Source organism: Marmota flaviventris, chromosome 11 (genome assembly GCF_047511675.1).
Source record: "Marmota flaviventris isolate mMarFla1 chromosome 11, mMarFla1.hap1, whole genome shotgun sequence".
Lineage (NCBI taxonomy): Eukaryota > Metazoa > Chordata > Mammalia > Rodentia > Sciuridae > Marmota > Marmota flaviventris.
Genome location: NC_092508.1, coordinates 72,326,441 through 72,347,925, shown reverse-complemented (window position 1 = coordinate 72,347,925; position 21,485 = coordinate 72,326,441). Strand labels below are relative to the sequence as shown.

At 39.5% G+C, this 21,485-nt stretch overlaps 1 protein-coding gene across 7 annotated transcripts in view; it reads left to right on the top strand.

Moving 5' to 3' along the window:
• Positions 1 to 21,485, top strand: part of Pkp4 (plakophilin 4) — a 244,136-nt gene that overhangs the window by 205,627 nt on the left and 17,024 nt on the right. For all 7 annotated transcript variants that reach the window (XM_027938029.3, XM_027938028.3, XM_034635857.2 and 4 more), the window contains 5 exons: positions 104 to 317; positions 15,553 to 15,736; positions 18,896 to 19,013; positions 20,528 to 20,719; positions 20,964 to 21,137. In XM_027938029.3, the coding sequence (XP_027793830.2) occupies positions 104 to 317; positions 15,553 to 15,736; positions 18,896 to 19,013; positions 20,528 to 20,719; positions 20,964 to 21,137 (882 nt within the window). The remainder of the gene's footprint in view (positions 1 to 103; positions 318 to 15,552; positions 15,737 to 18,895; positions 19,014 to 20,527; positions 20,720 to 20,963; positions 21,138 to 21,485) is intronic.

Genomic DNA, 21,485 nt, shown 5'->3' with positions numbered 1-21,485 from the left:
TTTAGAATAGAAAGTAACCTTCTGAAATGATCTCTCCATAACAGACTTATTTGATCACTACTCAATCACATATCACTTAGGCCTGGTACATTTTTCATTCTAGGTGTATAGACTAGGGGGAATCAAGCATCTGGTTGACCTTTTGGACCACAGAGTTTTGGAAGTTCAGAAGAATGCTTGTGGTGCCCTCCGAAACCTTGTTTTTGGCAAGTCCACAGATGAAAATAAAATAGCAATGAAGAATGTTGGTGGGATACCTGCCTTGTTGCGACTATTGAGAAAATCTATTGATGCAGAAGTACGGGAGCTTGTTACAGGTAGGTATAGAATGTGATGTTTTCCTAGAGAAGATATTGAAAACAATATCTAGGCTATGCCTTTGAATATTATATATATGCATATATACTCACAACAGTGAAGAAGGCTTGGTATGAGTTAATCTAATGATTCAGAAGGCATTTGCAGTGCTATAGGGTCATTTCTATTAGTATCAGTTATTGAACTTATCAATGCATATCAGCTATAGTAAACCTACTTATTTTAAATAGACTGGGTCTCCTTTATTATGAAAATAAAATACACTTAATGGATTGGCCCCCTTCCACTTCAGTTCACCAGTGCCTGAATGCCTGTTTACATTCCTAATCACTTTGCTAGGCCCCAGGGATATAAGGGAAATATAGCCCAATCCCTGTCCTCACATAGCACTCAGCCTGGGGAGGAACATAGTGGTTCTGTGGGTTTCAGAGGAAATGTGGCCAAATGCTATGACTCAGGAGAAAGTTCAGGAGGCACAGAGGATAGATAGAAAAGTTCCCAGGATAATATGAAATCTAAGTTGACCTAAAGGAAGAGGAACGTTAGCAGGGTAAACAGGAGGGATATATTCAGGCACAAACAGAGACTGAGACCCAACATAGGATTCATCTACTCCTCCAACCAGCAGGAGGGGGATGCTGTGTTATAAAACTTTTGGAGGCAAATAAGGCTGGTAATAGACGAGAGCCTATTTTAAGGAACTTTGAGGAGGCACTTACTTGTCAGTGAGGACATTATGGCTTGGCATGGTCAGCTTAGGCTTTTACATGTGTTCTTTCAGCAGGGTTAGAAAGTAGAGGATTGATTCCAAGGGTCCTAGCCTATGCCTAGGAGACCTATAAGAAGGTTGCCAGTCTGGTGGTACAGGGAGGGGCAAGACAGAGAAGAGGGGATGGTTAGAAAAATATTTCATGGTGGAGTGGGGGAAGACAGGGAGGAGAGAGTGACCCTGTCTTGGGAGATTGGACTTTGCAGTGTCAACAATTGTATTCAGGAGTACATGAGGTTGAGATAGAGGGATGATTCTGCAGGGGGAGCAATTAATGACAGTATTGCTTATTGTAGAAAACTCAGGAGAAATACCAAGTATGTAATGGCAGAAGAATGGTTAAATAAATTGCAGTGCCCTTGTACAGTGAAACCACATACAAGAGTAAAATCCGCACATTAGAGCCCTATATAGAAACACAGATAAAGCTTGAAACGTTTCCAGAATGATAGCTGCGATATGATGCTGTTGGAATAAAATTTTAAAATATGTAGATTGAAACTATGCATTATTTTTTAAAATAAGCACATGAAATAAAGTTAAAATTTCTAATTGGAATTATAAAAAGATTCATGAAAGCAATTACCTCTGCAAGATGGAGAGAAGAAAATGGGTAGGGAATATATTCAAACACTATTTTTTTAGAGAAATCTGAAACAAGACAAAATGTTAATATTTGATAAATCTAGATGGTGGTGGATAGTTGGGTATTTGTTTCATATTTGCTATGCAGTTTTTCATGCTTGAGATGTTTAATTTCAAATTTTTAACATTTCTTCGAAATTAATCCCTTTCCCTGCTGGCTTCCACTATGAAATCAAAGTTGTAAGTTTTGTCAGATATAATTCAGTAACACTTGGGAATGTAGCAAACCATCTTGTATCTAATATCTAAGGGCAATCAATTTTCTTGTAATATATAAATGTTCAGAATACAGCATTAATATTTCCTTACTCCCAATAAGGCATGAAATTTACATACTAAACATAAGATATACTTTATCTGTAATCTTAAACTTTGAAATGGACTGTCTGCCTTTATGTAGACCTACCTCTCATGCCAAAAAAAAAAAAAAAATTACACATTCATATGTATGTGTACATAGAATGAAAAAGAAAACAAGCTAAATAGGATTAATAACAAAGAATACAGTTACATGCATCCTAGAACTCAATACAGTCAACTATATTTATGTCCAAAAATTCACCTGAAGCTGACTATTCAGAAGACAGTGTTACTTGCAGTATGTGAGTGCTTTCTTTCTTTTTTGTTATTTATTTTCCCCTTACTTTGAACTTAGTGTATAATGTCCAAGTACCTTCCCACAGTAACACACTTGTGTGGTCACAAAGCTGCAGAATGATGTGTGTGTGCTCCTTGAGTGATCAGCAATGTGCTGGGGACAGCCTGATATTAGAAACACAGCTTCTACCCAAATTTGGGTCTCTTTTCATTGGCTAGCCATTTATTTCATGGTTTGGTCCTTATATCCCTAAAGCGCAGGTTTTTTATTTCTCTAGCAAAATAAGATTTTTCTGGATATTTGTTTCTGAGTTTTTTCCTGTGGGATAAACTATTACATTGCCCTTCCTGGGGTGAGCTCAAAGAGTTTGTAAGATTCAGTGTTGAATAGGAAAAAAGGTATGTGAAATTTTGGTGATTTTTTTTCTCCCATTTAAAAATAAATCAAATTTATTTGAAAAAAAAAGCTGGACAGCAATATGAAGGGCTCTTACGTACCAATTTATCTGGGTCACACTCTGGACTTGAGTGCTAATTTGGATGCTTCTCTCCATATTTCATCACTCCATCACTCCTGTGTGCGTTACTATACTTGTTGAGAGCTCAAGATGTTTTAGACATGGATCCTGACCTTGGAGAGAGGATATGAGTGTTTCTAATTTCAAAAGAATTATATCTCCAATAGATGGTATTCCATCCAATGTAATACTATGAACTGAACAACTACTGATATTTCTTTTGTGGACATGTCTGCCAGTAGATTTCAGACTTTAAGAAGTATTTTTTATGATAATCAAAGAGAGTAGGGAAAATTAAAAATTGCTTTTTAACTACATACTTTTAGCACAAATAACTTATTTTGATATGTAGACTGATTGCCCATGAAATTTTTTCTTTCAGAACATTGAAATAGGATTGGTCCATGTGTAAACACATCATTCAGCTGTCGTATGTAAAGAAGTTGATCCAGAGGCCTGAGTTTGATTTCTATGTAAACACTGCCTTGCTAATATTAAACTACAAAGTCACAACATAAATCTGGCAGAGTTGCTTCTGTGTGTGCACACACAGGCACCCTGTATGTATCTGTATGTAATTTCTAGTCAAAGACTTATAGAGACAACAAAATTATTCATTCAAATTTCTCAGCCCTAAAATTTAATGTTACCAAACTTAACTGATGTTCGGTAATAATTTAAGAATAAGAAAATAAATCCCTATTATGTTTTCAAACACAAAAACATCAGAAGCTCCTTGAGTTCTTTCATTAGCATTTCCTTAAGTCAAATATTCATAGACTGGCTTTAAGTTGTAGAATCACAAGATAGAAGGGGACCTCAAAATTTGTTCATCCAGTCAGCCATCCAATGAGTAAATCCCTGCACAGCTTCCATACAAGTGCCCATCATGTATTTGAATCCACTTGGACAGGAACTCATTACTTCTTGGGGATAAGGCTGAGCAGCAGCATTGTCCAGAAAGCAGTAAGACATTCTTTATGATTTGAGAAAGTAAGGAAGACAACGTATCAGAAGCTCATTTTGCCTAGGAACCGCCCTGCAAGAAGACCAGTGCAGCTTTACATCCTGCCACCCAGACTCCTTCTAACGAGAAGAGTGTACCCCCATACTCAGTAAAGCACATCTTTCTCCAACATGGCCGCACAGTGATTGTGTGGCCATGTCATTCACCAGTCCTGTCAGCTGCCTATTTCCTATAAAACCCTTTGAAAACAAAATATCATCAGAATTTCAGTAGTCTTCCAGTGATATTCACAAGTGCCATGGTCCTGGCCAACCTTGCACAATACCAGGCCTTTGTAAGTGCGGTCTCAAAAGTCTTCAGTAAAAACCGCAGTCAACTCTAAATCGTGTTTAATTAAGTAAACTGAACTTTGGTTTTCAAATTGTTATATACTTTGAAGAAATTGCTATCCCTTGGAAACCAGGTATTCCATTATCCTAATATTAAGTAATTCAACCCAGTTATTAATCCAAAGTCTTTTTATCCCCATCCTCTTTGTTTCAGTTTGACTGTATTTAAGTGAAGAGATTTTAGCTATTCTTTTTTAAAATATGTCTTGCCTTTGCTTTCAATGTAATAACTGCCCAGGGCTATATTTTTTGCCACAGCTTTATTTTCAAGAGGGAAAAAATACTTTTTGCCAAGTATATTTTCCCAAGATAGTATGGCTGTCATTTTTAATTAAAATAGTTCTCTAGTAAGTAACATGATTCTTGTGTTTTCTTCATTGTATTGAACATTTTCCAGGTTGAAACCTAATGAGCTTTTCTTTAAGTAATTGCTGATATATGTGGGTGCTTGGAGTGATTTTTTTTTCACTCCAAAGGGACTCTTTACCATGATGGTGCTTAAACATGAAAGCTGAATGAAGTATGATTGTTCCCCAGTTGAGTTATAAAATAAATGTCTTGTAGGTCATAAACTATGGATTAAAAGTGGGAACATCTTGTCACTAAAAGAGATGTTGAATTCATTTGTTAAGATTGTTAAATAGTGTTTCTAAGCTACAAAGTATGAAAATCTAGTTATTGAACATTCTGAAAGCATCATCTTTTTAAAATATAGAAATTGCAGATACTGCCCAGAAACTGCAGACCTGCTTTAATGCATCAAATGTTCCAAAACTATCACACTTTGATTTCTTCCTAACACTAGTGTTAAATAAGAAAAAGTAGCCTTTGTTCCTCAATAATAATAGATTTCATTCATATAACTTCTGTACTCATATTCCTTCCAATTTAGAAAGTGATTATTCACCCATATGGCTAAGTAAAATATGTCCACAGTATTTATTTTGAAACTTTGGGCTTCCTGCAGTAGATTCCAGACACTGTATAGAACATATTTCCTTCCTGATCATTAGCTCCATATTTTTATTTAGATCGTAAGTTAATAATAAAATGATAGTTATCACTAAGGAAGGTGTAGATGAACCAATAGATGGTATGAAGAGCAGGAGCTTAGAGGACATAACACTCAGCCTTTTGAACTGTTACTTGCCATCACATCACAGAATGAAACACTACTAAACTTTGACCTAATTAATCTACCTTCTGAATAATCATTTATTCTCTGGTCCAGAGAAGAGGCAGCTGTTTCTTCCTGTGCTGTTTTTAGTGGACCCTTAGAACTGGTAGGAGTTGCATGAGTTCTTTTCAGAAATCTAGCAGCATTCCCTCCCACTTCCCAGCCAAAATCAGTAATAGTCCTCATTATTTGGTCTACTTTACAAAACAATAACAACAGAATTCCTAGATTCATTGAATCCCCCCATTTCCAGAACATTTCAAACTATAAAAATTGATAATGAGAAAATGACAATTTTTTTAAATGTTCAATTGGTAATAAATCAAAAGACCAACTCTTAATTTATAGAGAACCCTGAATTGGGAAGGACCCTAAATAAATCTGTTCTACATTCTCCCATCCCTTTTAGATTATAGAAGAGAAACGGTCCAGAGAGGTTGGATAGGTGAATCTTCAAGCTGAGTTCCTAATGTGCAGACTGGCATTGGTTCTGCCCACTCTGGCCATCCTGGCCACCGAGACTCACTGAACAGGAGCAAATCTGGGAGTTTAAATGCCTTTTCAAACGTCATTTCCATGGTGCTTTCAAATTGTCACCAAAAAGAGAATGAAAACACCCTTAACTCTGAATTTTACCTGGTATTAAAGAGAATATTCTTGAGCTTCACACCAGTTTGGTCACGTCCAATTATTGATCAGGTAACCTCATATTCTGAGTAGGCGTCAGAGTGCTGGGCAAACTGAGGTAGTCAAGAGAGGAGGCTCCAAGGTCACATATAGAACTTGGGTGGGTAGTCAGCCAGGCATGTTGACATGCACCTGTAATCCCAGCCACTACTTGGGAGGCTGAAACAGGATGATCCAGAATGGGAGCCCAGCCTGAGCAACATAGCAAGACCCTGTATCAGAATAGAAAAAAAAAAGAGGGCTGGGGATATAGCTCAGTTGGTAGAGTGCTTGCCTCACATGCACAAGGCCCTGGGTTCAATCGCTAGCACCACAAAAAGAAAAAAGAAGAAGAAGAAGAACTTGAATAGTCCATCATCAGTCAGAGTAGAAATTCTCAGCAAAAGGAAGGATCCCATAATCATGGGCTCCCTTGGCAGACAGCCTGCAAGTGCAAGGAAGGTGATGGCACATGGAGAAAATTTGAAACAAAGATGTCCAGGAAGACCAGGCAAGGTCCCTCCAATTCTTTATGCTTTCTGAGTCTGTCTGTTGTCCTGCAGCTTATGACTTGAGGCTCTTTTGTCTCAGAGCTTCTGCTGACACTAACTAGGTTGAAGATTTAGCAGAGTTACAGGTGAAGAAGTATGTTCCTGGGACATGTAAGTCAGCTGTAGAATATATGACTCCAGTGACTTTCTGGGGTAAATCTCTTTGATAGTATGAATGACCTAATTCTTTGTCAGACACTGAAGAAACATACAGAATGACAAGGGTGGCAGGGGCCACTGCCCTAACTGCCACTTCTGCCTCAGAACAATACACCCATTTCTTTTTATGTAACCTGTTCCCTTTTACTAACTTCTCTAGCAGAAGGAACCATCTTTTATGTCCCTTATGGGCAATTCTCAGTCAGCATTTCTGAATTGTAAGCCTATTTATTTTCTATAGAAATGCCTTTCCCGGGACCATAGGACTGTATAGCCACGTTGTATCATTAATCCTCTCAACATACCCAGAAAGTAGTAAAATTACCTAGAAAAAGAAAAAAACACATTGAAATGCAAATGTGATTCTGTAAATGGATCTCTGGAAATTGATAGATCTTTTCAACAGTGCTATGACCCACCTTTGTGCCTGCAAAAATCACAGAAACCCAGGCTAGCACTTTTGTTCTCTAAAGACACTAAAGATCTATCACTCATGTCCTTCATTTGAGGAAAAATTTCTACAGCAGGAGTGAGCCCCTTCAAATCTATTGTGTCATTTGGGACCACACTGTGTACATTGTGGTGTAGCCCCCGACATCAGTTTCATACAACTGCCTCTAGGAGGCTTTCTTCCCAGACCACCTGAGCATCCTCTCACCTCTGCTGCTGAAACATGAAGTAGTGACACCCTCTTACCACCCACCTGAGCCCAAGTGAGCTTTCCCATGCCTGATGAGGATTACACATCTGCTATGTGTAGGAATTCCCTCAGAGCACCAGGGTGAGTGAGGCAGGATCCACCATGCTGGCTGGGCCAACAGGACTACTTTCTGCCCAGGAGTCCAGCCAGTGGGGGATGCATCCAGCAGACCTAATGGGCCAGGTAGAAGGAAGCCATGCTCCATGCCTATAAGCTAGGAACTGTACTGCACGTTCAGTGACTCAGGGGGCCACTGGATATGTTTCAGGAACCTCTGCTGAGCTGTGAATGAGTATATACAACCATTACTTATTTTTCCTCAGAATTTATCCAGAGGAAAGAATTTTACTGTAATTGAAGATAGTACTTTTGTCTTACTCTTATGATAATTGTCTTCCCATTGTTTCAATTTCATTTCAGTTGTATAATTTATTGTGGCATCATGGTCCTAGTAGAAAGCTTGAGCAATTAGCCTGAAGCCACAAATGGCAGACATTTTTGATAGCACTGCTCTCTCCCCACTACTATCCCCTCGACTCTCATTTCTGTAAGCAGCACTATATTTTCACACATATGCAAGCTATTGGCTCTTCTTCAACACTAGCCTCAGGTTACATCAGGCTCCAGATTCTCACTAAGCACTCCTTCTCCTCTTGAGCCTTCCCCTCACCTCCTTACTTTTTCCAGTCCTCATCACCTCCCTAACTACTGTTTAGGAACATAGGTCCTGCCCCTCCTGGGCTATTAGCCTCACCATTATCCCAGGAGTAACACCTCTGCTGGCATTTGAAATCTCCCCACCCACTAGTCCCATCTACAGTCCCTGTGCCCACCTTCCAGACTTGTCCCCTCCTTTAACCTCCCATTCCTGCTCCTCCACCAGAGATATGATCCGCCTCAAAGGGCTCTCCCACTCCACCCTGCTTCTTTGAGATCTCTTTCCTTCAACTCAGACATGGTGGTCTACCAAACAGAAGCTCCCATACTTTGAAAATTGTCCAGGATGAGGAAGCACAGTGTAGTGAGTGTGGGATTTGGACCCCACAGGAGAAAGCTGGGCCTCCTCTCTGAGGGCCCCTGCCTGCTCCTAGCATATACCTCCATTATTTCCTAGACATTCTCCAGCTAAAAACTTGGGATCTGACAAAATCACATCTCCTATTCTCTTTGTAGTACCTGCTCCTTTGTGTTTTCATGAGGAGCTATGTAGCCTACCTGGCCCACGCAGGACATTCAGACCTTGTATGTGTTTGTCATAAGGCTTTGAGAGCAGGTGCCTCACCTCTGTCTTGTTCAGAGGCTGGCATCAAACAAGCAAGGATCTTTACCAGCTCTGTCCAACCGAAGTATAATGTAACATATGTAATTCTAAATTTTCTAGTAGCCACAGTAAGAAAGAAAGGAGGGAGTGAAATTAACTTTAGTAATATATTTAATTTGGCCCAGTAGTTCAAAAGAATGATGTCAACTTCTAGTCAATATAAAAATTAGTAACAAGATACTTTTTAATGTAAAACATGTTGCATCTTCATATGTGTATTTTATACAACTCAATTTGTATAATTCATGTGCTCAATAGACACATGTGGCTGATGGTTGCCATATTGGATGGCACAGATCTATACAAGTCAAATATTCCTTATCTAAAATGCTTGGGGTGGAAAGTACTTCAGATTTCAGAGTTTTTCAAGATTTTGAATATTTTCATAGACTTTACTGGCTGAGCATCCATAATCTGAAATTGAATTTTAGAGCACTTCATATTTTTAGATTACAGATGCTCAATCTGTATGGTGCCTTGTTAGAGGTAACATAAATCTAAAAGATATAAGGTGTGTAGATTTAAGGCTACACAGGGAAGCAGGTAGCTATGTTGTAACAGGATATAGGTATCATAACATATTGACATTATTCTTCCCCCACCAAAAAAAAGTCACAAGTTACAAAGGTTTATAAAGTCTCCACCTGATATAAGGGGAGAACTTCAGGGGCAGCTACAAAGAGAAGAAATAAGGGATGCATTTTTGCTAGATCCTGTGATTGCCAAAGATTGTCTAGGAAATAGTGGAGGCCCATGCTAGGAGCAGACAAGGGCCCTTAGAGCAGAAGCCCAGCTTCCTATCTTGTTATTAACAGTGTGGGTTTGGGCTGAGGTTGTGGCTCAGTAGTAGAGCGCTTGCCTCACATGCGTGAGGCACTAGGTTCGAGCCTCAGCACTACATATAGATAGATAGATAGATAGATAGATAGATAGATAGATAGATAGATAGATATTGTGTCCATCTACAGCTAAAAAAATATTAAGAAAAAAAAAAGAAAACAGTGTGGGTTTACTAGATGCCCATACACCCTGATCCTCAAATGTATTCTGAAGCCCTGATACTACTAATTTTGTGATATTAATATTTCTACCCCTATTTTTTAAGATTGCTTCTAATCTTGGGTATGTATAACACCAGCATGTTCCACAAACCCATGGATGCCAAGTTGCTAGGAGAGGATCAGCATCCATACCAGGCAGAACTGGAGCATTGTCGTTGTGGCTGACATTATCCTAGGATGGTGGGGCCAGGTCCTTCCTATCTGTTATCTCTTTTAATATTCTTCATACCCCTGGGCTGGGGATGTGGCTCACGTGGTAGCACGCTCGCCTAGCATGCGTGAGGCACTGGGTTTGATTCTCAGCACCACATAAATATAAAATAAAGATATTGTGTCCACCTAAAAAAAAATAAAATAAAAAATAAATATTTTTAAAAAATATTCTTCATACCCCTAAGGCTGGGTTAGTGTTGTGGTTCAAATATAAGGTGTCCCCCAGAAGCTCACGTGAGATAATGCAAGAGGTTTGGGAGGTGAAATGATTGGATTATGATACCCTTAACACAATCAGTAAACTCATCCCCTGATAGTAATCTAACTGGGTAGTAACTGAAGGCAGGTAGGTTATGGCTGGAGAAGGCATATCCCTGGAGGCATGCCTTTGGGGCTTATATTTTGTCCTTGTTGAGTAGAACTCTCTCTGCTTCCTGATCATGTCCTGAGCCGCTGTCCTCTACCACACTCTTCTGCCATGATGTTCTACCTCACCTCAAGCCCCAAGGAATGAATTTGACCATCTGTGGACTGAGACCTCTGAAACTGTGAGCCCCCAAATAAAGTTTTCCTCTTCTAATTGTTCTTATCAGGTCTTTTGGTCATAGCAGTAAAAAAAAAAAAAAAACTAAAACAGGTAGTTTTACTTACCTTGTAAGCATCTTGTGAAGGAGCATGACTGAAACGAAGACATCAAGAATAGACAGATTGCAGCTGAGCTGACTCATGAAAGGCAATGAAAGGATGTTTCTAGTGATATTTGAACACACTGATACTCTTGGATTTTTTTTTTTTTTTTTTGCAATGTCTACAAACATTTGTTTTTTAATTAGGAAATGGGGCATAAATCAAATGCTATATATAAATGAATGGTTTAAGATTGTCTTTTATATCAGAAAGAAAACAAGTATGTCAGCTATTGTGTATTTATACTATCAGAGAAATCACACTTTACAAATTTTGTTTGATTGGTTTTTAATGTCCTTTAAGAAATGCACTTTTCAAATAGTTGCTATTATTTTAATTAATCAGTAAAGCCAGCTTCTAATTTGACTATATAATTATCAGTTGGCCATTAGAATAGCAATAAAGCTAGTTTTAAACATGAGCTCTTTCAAAATTCTGCAGCGTAGGATTTATGTGAAATGGTATTTTAATTACTTTATTCATTCTTTGTGGGAAAAATGAACTTTCATCTCTTGTGGCAGAACTTCATTGTGCTTATTGGTTACTCGTAATTATGTGTGCTTTTTCTTGTGATAGAGAGTAAGCAGTGTTTTCTACAATAATATGCATGAAATTCCTAATGTTTTCTAAATTAGTTTGTGTGTGTGTGTGTGTGTGTGTGTGTGTGTATATATATATATATATATATATATATATATATATATATATATATTCTTAGTCCTCACAACAAATAGCTAATTGCTTTGAAATAAATAAAACCTCAAGTCTTCTAAACCAAACTATAGTTTATTTTTAACTTTTTCTTCAGTAACTAGAAGTAATCAAGTGTGCCACTTAATATTTTTGAAGCAAATTTTGCATTAGGATATCAGAGCCAGAGGTTTATCATGTTGATGGAGAATGCTAATCCCACAGCTCTCCATTTTCTCATTAATCTTGCTACATTTGAGAGTTGGCATATTTTCTATTCATTACTTATGGCCCTAGCAAGATTCTTCCTAACCCATTAAATGAACCCCTAGACAAACTAAATGGAGAGGACATTGTTTCATTACTATTTTAGTGAGGTGGTGCACACACAGGTATTATTAACTGGTCTTAAGACTGATGCTTCTTACTTTGAGTTGCAAAGCCAAATAATCATCTCATATCTAAGATTTTTATGTTTAATTGAACATTTCATGCCCAGTATTTGTTGATCAGAACTTGTTGCTTTGGATTTTCACAACCTTATTTTAGAAATAGAAAGTGGGGGAGGGGAGCAATGTATTCAGTTTCTTTGATGTAAGAAATAGCTAGTTAAAACAACACCATATGTCATCATTCTGTATTACGTATAAAGTGCAAGGTTTAGAGGATAATATGATGCATGACACAGGATGACGAAACTGCTTTTATGTGGGTCCTTTGAATGCCAAGTACTTAGCAAAAATGGAATATTTCCATTTTTCTGGTCAGGAATAACTTTCAACTTTTTTCTTTGGTTGTTTTTTTTTTTTAGTTGCAGAAATGAAAACCTGTATTTCAGTGGCAGACGTGTTTTATGATCAATAAGTCATCTAGTTGACCAGATGATAAGCCTAATCAATTAGCAAGGGTTTCATGTTTTTAAACAACACTGTTTCTTTCTCTTCTGCTGTTTGGGGAATGGGGATTCTGGCATGTTGTAATAAGCCTTAGCTCTGATTCTGGGAGATGAAGCAGCTATGGGATTCTCCTATCCCCGTAGCTGAGATGGTGGTCTCAGTGGGAAAGGCAAGTACAACTATGCCAACTATCCATTAAAGATGCAGAACATTGTTTTGACCCTCTCCCTGGAGTTACAGACCTTAAAGACACTCCTGAAAACTCATTTTTAAGAAAAGGTACAAAGGGGAGATAATATAATATGTATATATTATATTATATGTATAATACATATGTATTATACATATGTATAATATGTATAATAGAACATAAAGGAGGAACTGATAACCAGGTAGATCCTTATTATACTCGCCTAATGAAATTTTAATTTAAATTAAGTTTAGAAATATAAGTGCTCATCATCCTTATAAAAAATTAACATGTAGAATTTCAATCCTACAAAACAATCAAACAGGAAAGTTAATTCATTTGGAGCATCTTGAATCTAAGGTATTATATGTAAATCACAGGGCCTAACACAGAATAAAGCCATAGTAAATGGTGCCACTTTTATTTATATTGATTTATGAATGTTTATTCTGTGACTAATATCAAGTTTACACAATGGCTAATAGTAAACTGTGTAGAATGACATATAACTGTACTAATCATTCTGAACTCCTGGAAAGAAGGAGCAGCAAAACAAACTAGTCCCAACACAGAAAATCAAAGGAATTCTCAAATGTGGGAAATATCCTCTTGCAGAAGAAGGTCTTAAAAGTAGTCAGGAATGAAGATAGAAACAATAAAAACAAATTTTCCTGCCAGTGGTCAGAGAATTTCTCAGCATGGACCCCAGAATCCAACACAAAGACAGACCACTGCTCTTCTTAGTTATAATGTCACCTAGGTTTGTGACATAGGCTGTTTAATTTTTTTGTAGCGATATATAATTGGCCCTCTGTATCTGCAGATTCTGCATCCAGAGAGGCAACAAACTATGGATCAAAAATATTTAGGAAACCAATATATAAAAACCAATAAAAATTCAAATAAAGCAATAAAAAATGCAAATAGAAAATATAACAACTCTTAGCATAGCATTTGCATTGTATTGGGTATTGTAAGGCATCTAGAAGTGACTTAAAGTATATGGGAGAGGGCACAGATTATATAGAAATTCTGTACTTTCCATTTTATCTAAGGGACTGTAGCATCTGTACATTTTGATATCTGCAGGGGGCCTGGAACCAATTTCCCCTGGATAATGAGGGGCAACTACATCCTTATAGCCTCTAATATTATGGGCTTTACTTTCCATAAACCTTGCCTTGCAGTTAACTTGACTGGAATGCATTTATTCTGTGAAGCAGAACATAACTTATTGGAAAACGAAGCTGGCTTCTATGAGTTGAATTTTGTGAAGGGAGGAATTTGAAAGGCTTTGATAGAAAAAGAATTGCATCAATGGCATTAGAAACCACATGTTATAAAATTGTCAGCAGGAAATGTTGGGAAATGACACTTTCCCCATCAATGGTGTGGGCCACATGCTGTCACTGTGGCTGGCTCACGCCTTCTTATAGTCCCCATTGGTACCCTGAGTACACTTGGCCTCTTTAGCAGAAAATATTAAAGCCAGATTTATGGCTACCCTGCTAGTCCTCTCCCCACTTTTCTTTTCTCCCTTCTAAATCTCCTGACCCCACCCCACTCACATCCCATCCCCACCCATCTTGAAGGAAGAACCAGGGTGGTCCTAACTAGAGACTGATGTCCTGACCCTGGTTATGATAGGATAGGAGAAAACCTTTCAGGGTGAGAGGAGACAAGGGAAACCAAATTAATGAGATACAGAAGTCAAAACCAAGTAAAAGAAGAGAAGAGTGAGCACAGGTGCAGAGCAGAATCCAGGGCCCAGGACAGAGCACATATATCAGCCACTGTTATTGACAATTACCTCCACAGCCTGGGGCAAGCAAGGGAAGGGATGGTCCTCTCAGTGTATAATCAGGGTTCAGTTCTAGCTCTTTGCTTCCACCTCTCCTTCTTTCACAGAGGAAAAAGCTCCTATCTACTCTCTCATAGCCTCCTCCTATACAACACTTCCAGAGAAGGCTGAGCAGGCAGTTTCCTGGCTGGCTGCGTGGGTCATGATACGCTGGAGCAGCAGTTTTTGGTCTTGTCTATTGCCCAACACTCTAGATCAGTCACAAACCTGACACGCTTCCGTGGATATAGCAGATTTTGCCTGCTCCTTCCTCTACACAGGGCCCCGAGTGTTTTAGTGTTGATAGTTCTGAAAGCACTGTGAAGACTTACAAGCAGCTTGCCAAGTGTATATCAGGAATACGGAACTCTGAGAGACTTTCGTGCACAGAACACCAGCTTCAACATCTCTCCTCCACCTCCTTCCCTCAGGAAAAAACATCAGTATGAAAATGTCATTAAGAAAGATGTCATTTCAGACTTGCTCTAATTCCTATAAGCATAATTATTCAAAAATGTGCTATAACAATAATTTAACCCACCTCACAGTTGACGCAGAAATGAAGACCCTCTGATGTGCTTAGCAATTTAAATAACACTACATTTAAGTTCTCTTGTCCTGGAAATCTTGGTATGGATTACAATATGGATGATTTTTATTTACTGGTAGTTTCACCTCTCTAAAAAGGAATGACAGTTACTTGTGCTCCTAAAACACATAGTAATAAATCTCTCAAAGAGGAGATAAAAATGTTTAAACTTTATCTAAATAAGGAAGATGAAACAAATGTAACAACTCTCCTTGCTAGTAAGGTTACTGCAAGCAGTATATTTATAAAGCTTGAGTTTCCTGGTAGCAAAAGTAAAATAAAAAAGATGAAGACTGATGATGAGAAACATGCCAGTCTTCAGTCTTCCAAGAAAAAGGAATTTTTTCCAAGTCACATAGCTGCTGAATGTAAGGGCATTGCAATGAAGAACAGTTTTACAAAAACCACAGGTGCATTATAAGATACTGCCAGAAACTCATGTGTGTTCACTCAACACTTATTAGAGGTCCATCCCCAGGCTGGCTGCAGATATGGGCTATAAATTAGGTTTGGGACAGACTGAATTCCTATCAATTAGGGCTAATATGTTTATTTTATTCCTAAAGCTGCAGAATCTCTAATGGTTTGATTTTTGAAAATTCATTTTAGGAGTTCTTTGGAATTTATCCTCATGTGATGCCGTCAAGATGACAATCATCAGAGATGCCCTCTCAACCTTAACAAACACTGTGATCGTTCCACATTCTGGGTGGAATAACTCTTCTTTTGATGATGATCATAAAATTAAATTTCAGACTTCACTAGTTCTGCGTAACACGACAGGTTGCCTGAGGTAAAGTCTTTATTTCTTCCTTCCAATTAATTCTGTGATTAAATTATGTGTGCCCTAGGTAAATCGATTGTAGGAGGACTTTGCTAATATCTAAATTCCAGTTTTGTTTCATGGTTGAGGCCACTGGACTTTCTTATTCCGTAAGAAAAACATTATGCTCACAGACTTGTGGACTTAAAGAAGTTGTCTTACAAATGACTCTTCTATGAATTATTCAGAAAGGCCCTTTCAGTCTGAGCTTACTACCAAAATTCTAGTGTTTTTCACTTTCATAGCATTTTTCTAGTTATCATGTTCCGATTGCTGGTGTGTTTGCAGCCTTGTTTTTGTTTAAATGCAAAATATGATAAAGCCTTTTGCTTTTAATTGGGGTAAAGATTTGTGTAACTTTTGAACAATCGTTGATTTTGAATTTTATAAATAATTGAAATAAGCCCACATACTATTTGTTTAAGTCTTTACCTTTAGCATTTAAAATCAATAAGTCTCTTTTAATTGTATGTAGTGAGACTCATCATTTGCCATTAATACCCATCAGATCACATTCAGCCCTTTTCTCGGCCTAACAGTACCCCCAGGAACTTGAGACAGAAGTCTTGAGCAGAGTGGCAGGTTGTGACAGGGAGAATGGCCTCTGGCCTCTGGCCTCAGGCAGCTTGACTTCCCACTCAATTTCTACATCTTTAGAATAGAGGTGACATATCCATCTCAGACTCCTGAAGGAAGTGTCAGAGAGTGAACCCTCAGCAAACGCTGCTCAACATTCAAACAGCTTGAGGAGGGCCTGTGCTGCTGCTCCATAGCCTTCAGCATTGGGACAGGTGGCTATCAGCCCCTTTGGGGCAGGTGGGGAGAGACTTGGGGGAGGATCCCAGGTGAGTCACCTGACCTACTAGTCACCAGAGGGAGCAGCACCTAATCCTTCTAGCACTTGAATCTGGGGAGGTTTGATTCTTCTCAGCCAGCCCCAGGCAGGGCACACCGTTGGGCTCCCACATGGTTCAGGGCTGCAAACACTTGGACAATGTTATCTATGTGAAAAGACAGTCTAGGCCCCTGCCCTGATGGAACCATGGTCTACTGAGGAAGGCAGACAATAAGAAACCATCAGTAGGCATTATAAAAAAAAAAAAAAAGAGGGTGATTAAAGGGTTATGGGATGTTATTTTGATGGTCATGAGGTGAAATTTAAGCCTACATCTGAAATACCATGGGAGTTACTCATTTGAGTAATTAGGAGTTAGGAAGACAAGTGTTATAGGCCAAAAAAGGGATTAATATAAAGGCTCTGGGGCAGGAAGGAGCTTACAGTGGTTGCTTGGTGAGCAAAGGACGGACTTGTTCCAGATCATGTCAAATTTTGTATTAGAGGAAGAATTTTGTATTTTATTCTAAGTACCATGAGAAGCCATGAGAGGATGTTCACACAGGAGGTGATATAACTGGTTCTGGCTACGATGAGGAAGACTGAGCATAAGCAGAGGTGAAGAGAGGAAGGTGAGACTGTTGCAGTGGTTCAGCAAATGATAAGAGTGACCTGGACCAGGGGCTAAAGAGAGGTAGCCAGAATGAGGTTATTTTGTTGAGAGCTGACAAGACATGCTAATGGATTAAATATAAGGGATGAGGAAATGGGAAGAAAGAAGGATAATACCTAGACCTTGTCTGGATCTACTGGAAACATGGAAGTGCTGTTCAGATGAGGGGAGGAGAAAAGAAAGGTTGGAGGGGTGAGCAGTTGGGAGTTTAGCCTATGTCCATTTTGAAAGTTGAATTAGCTATCCCTGTGATAATATTAAAAAAAAAAAAAAACAGTTAGATACGTGAGTTGGGAGTTTTAGATAGGTCAGGGCCAAAGGTGGCCCTGGGTCATAGATTGTATTAAAGTCACAGAGCAGAAGAAAGCAAGAAGGAGGGTACAAAGATAATGAGTTAGGAAAGGGACCAGAGTAGAGCCTGGGAGGGAACCATGGGCAGAAGACACCTAGAGGGGAAGGCAGTAAGATAGAGATAAACCAGAAGGGTCCCAGAAGACCTTAAAGGAGGGGAAGAGTCAGCTGTTAAGTGCCTCAAAGAGGTGATGCAAGGTCAGAGCAGAAGAAGGACCACAGATGACATTGTCATTCTGGCCCTGGGAAAACAAAGATGAAAGGAAAAGGCATTCTAAATACCCCTTTTCTCATCCAAGTTTTGTTTAAATTCTTAATTTATCTAAGTTCAAAGTTAGCCTAAGCCTTTATTAATGGGACATAAAATAGATTCTTGTAATTTGCTATCAATATTTTTGTGTGTGCATAGTGCTAGGAATTGAGTCCAGGGCCTCATACATGCTAGGCAAGCACTCTACCACTGAGCTACATTCCCAGCCCTTTTTATTTTATTTTGAGGCAGGGTCTCACTAAGTTGATGAGGTTAACTGTGATCTTGCCTGAGCCTCCCAAGTAGCTGGGATACAGGCATGTGCCACTGCACTTGGCTTGGTATCAATTTTGGAAGGCAAATCAATATGAAAACAATTTCAGTATGGATGAGATCCAAAATAATTTTCAGCATTTTTTATAATTGAAAAGATGAGAAAAGTTTTAACATAAGAAAATATCCATTTTTAACTTGACATTTTTGTACAAGAAATTATGTATTTCCTCTGTTGATTCAGTAAACATTTAACGACTACCTAGTGTATGCAAAAACAGTATAGTAGGCATGCAAATTGCAAGAGCCTACGGGCTTAGGAGGGAGAGCAGGTCTAAAACTAAGTACCACTGTAATATGGATCAATTAACCCTTGTATGGGTGAGGTACTTTTCTAATCACTCTACATGTAGCAATTCATTTTTTCCTCACAATGGTTCTTTGAGATAGTTATTTTTATTTTCCTCTTTTTACATATATGGAAGATAGTCCCCTTGTTATGATGTTAGGGGTGAGAAAGTGACCTGTCGTGAGAGCAATAGTTAAAGTTCATATGCTGGTGTTTCCCCCTATTTGTTTGGATAATGGTGAAACAGCCATTGTCGAGCTTTGGGGATATTAAAATACAAGCTCCAGAATGTCTCCTTATGGCTGCCATGGTCCATTCTCTCTGATGATTAAGGTAAGGCTTTGTGCCTAATGAGTAAGTTGTTCCTCTCAGCAGCTCCCACGTCTCCACCCACTTAGGAACCTCAGCTCTGCCGGAGAGGAAGCACGGAAGCAAATGCGATCCTGTGAGGGGCTGGTGGACTCCTTGTTGTATGTGATCCATACGTGCGTGAACACATCTGATTACGACAGCAAGGTCAGTATCTGCCTAGCCACATGAGGGCACAGTGGCAGGTGACAACAGTTACTTAGTGCCACTATTTGCATGCCATGGATTCTTTCTGAAATTCTGAATTCATTCTTCCTAGCATGAGCCCATTATCACTACTCCTCCTGAAGTTAGTCTCTACATTAAAGATTGAGTCTGTCTAAAAATTACAAGTTGACAGGGAAAAGGACTCAACAACGTAAGAAAATAGCCCTAGAACAATGACCAGAGTGACCCTGTATAGTAAGGGACATAGCACAGGTCCTGGCCTACTCTCTGGTTCTCCTAGGTTCACTCTCCAGCGGATGGTCCCTGCTACTTTTTCTTCCAATTCTATATGCCCTGCTGTTCAAAGCAGATCCACCTGTACCTGAGCATCTACTGAGCAAAAGTTCCTAGTCGAGGCACTACGATCCCCCATCCTCCTGCCCTCCTTGCCCCACTACAGTCATACCCTCACCCCAGCACCCATTTTTGGTGCACCACTTCATATTCTCTTCCTTCCCCGTCCTGCTGGTCCATCTTCCCAGACCCTCCCCTTCCCCTTCTGTTTCTCCATCCCTGCCCAAGTTTAGGGCATTCTGCTTGTCATTTGTCATCTGTGACAACCAACCAGGATCTGCTCCAGGGCCTAAGTAAGGAAGGTGGGAAGAAACAGGAAGGCAGAACTAAAAGTGTCAGGAATTCAGAGGTGCTTCACCTACATGGTGTCAGGATGGCCTGGACTAGGAGTGGTCATTGGTAGGTCTTGGTGAGAAGAGATGAATCTGAAAAAGAAAAGAAATACGATGACTGGTAGGTTCAAGGAGAAGGTGGGGGAGAAGTTCAAGGTGACAGTCAGGTGTTTATTTGAGCCTATTGGACCAAAAGATCTGCAGTTGAAATTGAAAGGGTAAGCAGGTTGCAAGGGAAGCTTGCTAGGTAGACAGATGTGGAACTTGACTTTAGACACTCTTGAGTTAAAGTGACAGTTGGCCACCCAACAGACTTTAAGGGACAAAAGACCATGTACCGAAGGCAAAATGCCAACATAAAGAAATCACTGAATGTTCCCCAGAGAGGGGGGGAGGTGGAAGGTTGAGGCAGAGGGAGATGGGACAAGCAGGCAGGGATGGTCCCCAGGCAGGCAGTAGGTAACACCTGCTGTCACATTGAGGATTTGCAGTGGTGATAGATGAGGATCTGGCATCTTGACTGGTCTGGCACTGCAGGAGCCAACACAGAAACACAAGCCAGGGCCTTATACATGTGAATCAGCATAAATTCCAGCCCTCAGTTGTACCCTCAGTACAACTCTGAACTGAGAGCCACCCTCAGGGGCTCTGCACCTGGCCATCTGGATATCCCCGTGGAACCCTAAATCATAATTCTTTCTCTGGAGTGTTTCAGGTTTCCATAAATAGAAAAGTTCTTTCATATTTTCCATTTATTTCCTATCAGTAGCCTTCAGTACAGAAGCGTTTTGTGTGCTGTTTTTAATTATCCGCCCCACTGGATTTCAGACAGTGGAGAACTGCGTGTGCACCCTGAGGAACTTGTCCTATCGGCTGGAGCTGGAGGTCCCTCAGGCGCGGCTGCTCGGACTGAATGAGTTGGATGACCTACTAGGGAAAGAGTCTCCCAGCAAAGACTCTGAGCCAAGCTGCTGGGGGAAAAAGAAGAAAAAGAAAAAGAGAACTCCACAAGAGGATCAAGTTAGCATTTTATTTGATATGAAATTCCAAAGTTTTGTTGTTGTTGTTGTTGTTTGAGGGTTTTTTGTTGTTATTTTGTTTTGTACTGTTTTTATTCTTTTTCTTGAGAGTGAGAAATCCCATATTTAGCAAGGGACTGAACAAATGCTACATAGTAAAGCTCAGTTTAGCAAGGATGCATGTTTTCAGGTTTGGGAGATCATGTCCATTTTGCTTCACTTAACATGTACTGCTTGTCTTCCAGTGGGATGGAGTTGGTCCTATCCCAGGACTGTCGAAATCCCCCAAAGGAGTTGAGATGCTATGGCATCCATCAGTGGTAAAACCATATCTGACTCTTCTGGCAGAAAGTTCCAACCCAGCCACTTTGGAAGGCTCTGCTGGATCTCTTCAGAACCTCTCTGCTGGCAACTGGAAGGTAGGATGTCTTCCACTTTTCCACACTTGTTTCTGTCCTCATGGTCAGATCAGCCATGGTGGTGAAATAGACCTGCTTGTTTAGAGTTTGTCTGTGAAAGGGAGAGAAGAAAGAAAGAAGACAAGCAGTTGCTCTGGGGATCCAAAGATGAATATGACCATCTCTCAAGAATTTGAAGGTTTGCCTTCAGAAAAACATAGCTGTCAATAACGGGTAAAGTCCACAGGATCTGTGCTGTGGGATCTTGCAAGAGGGCATTCAGTGCAGCCTAGGAGAGAAGGGAGAGTGAGAAAAAGAGGCAAGCAAGGAGGTAGAGGTGGCTTCCTGAGGGACAATGCTGCCCATAGT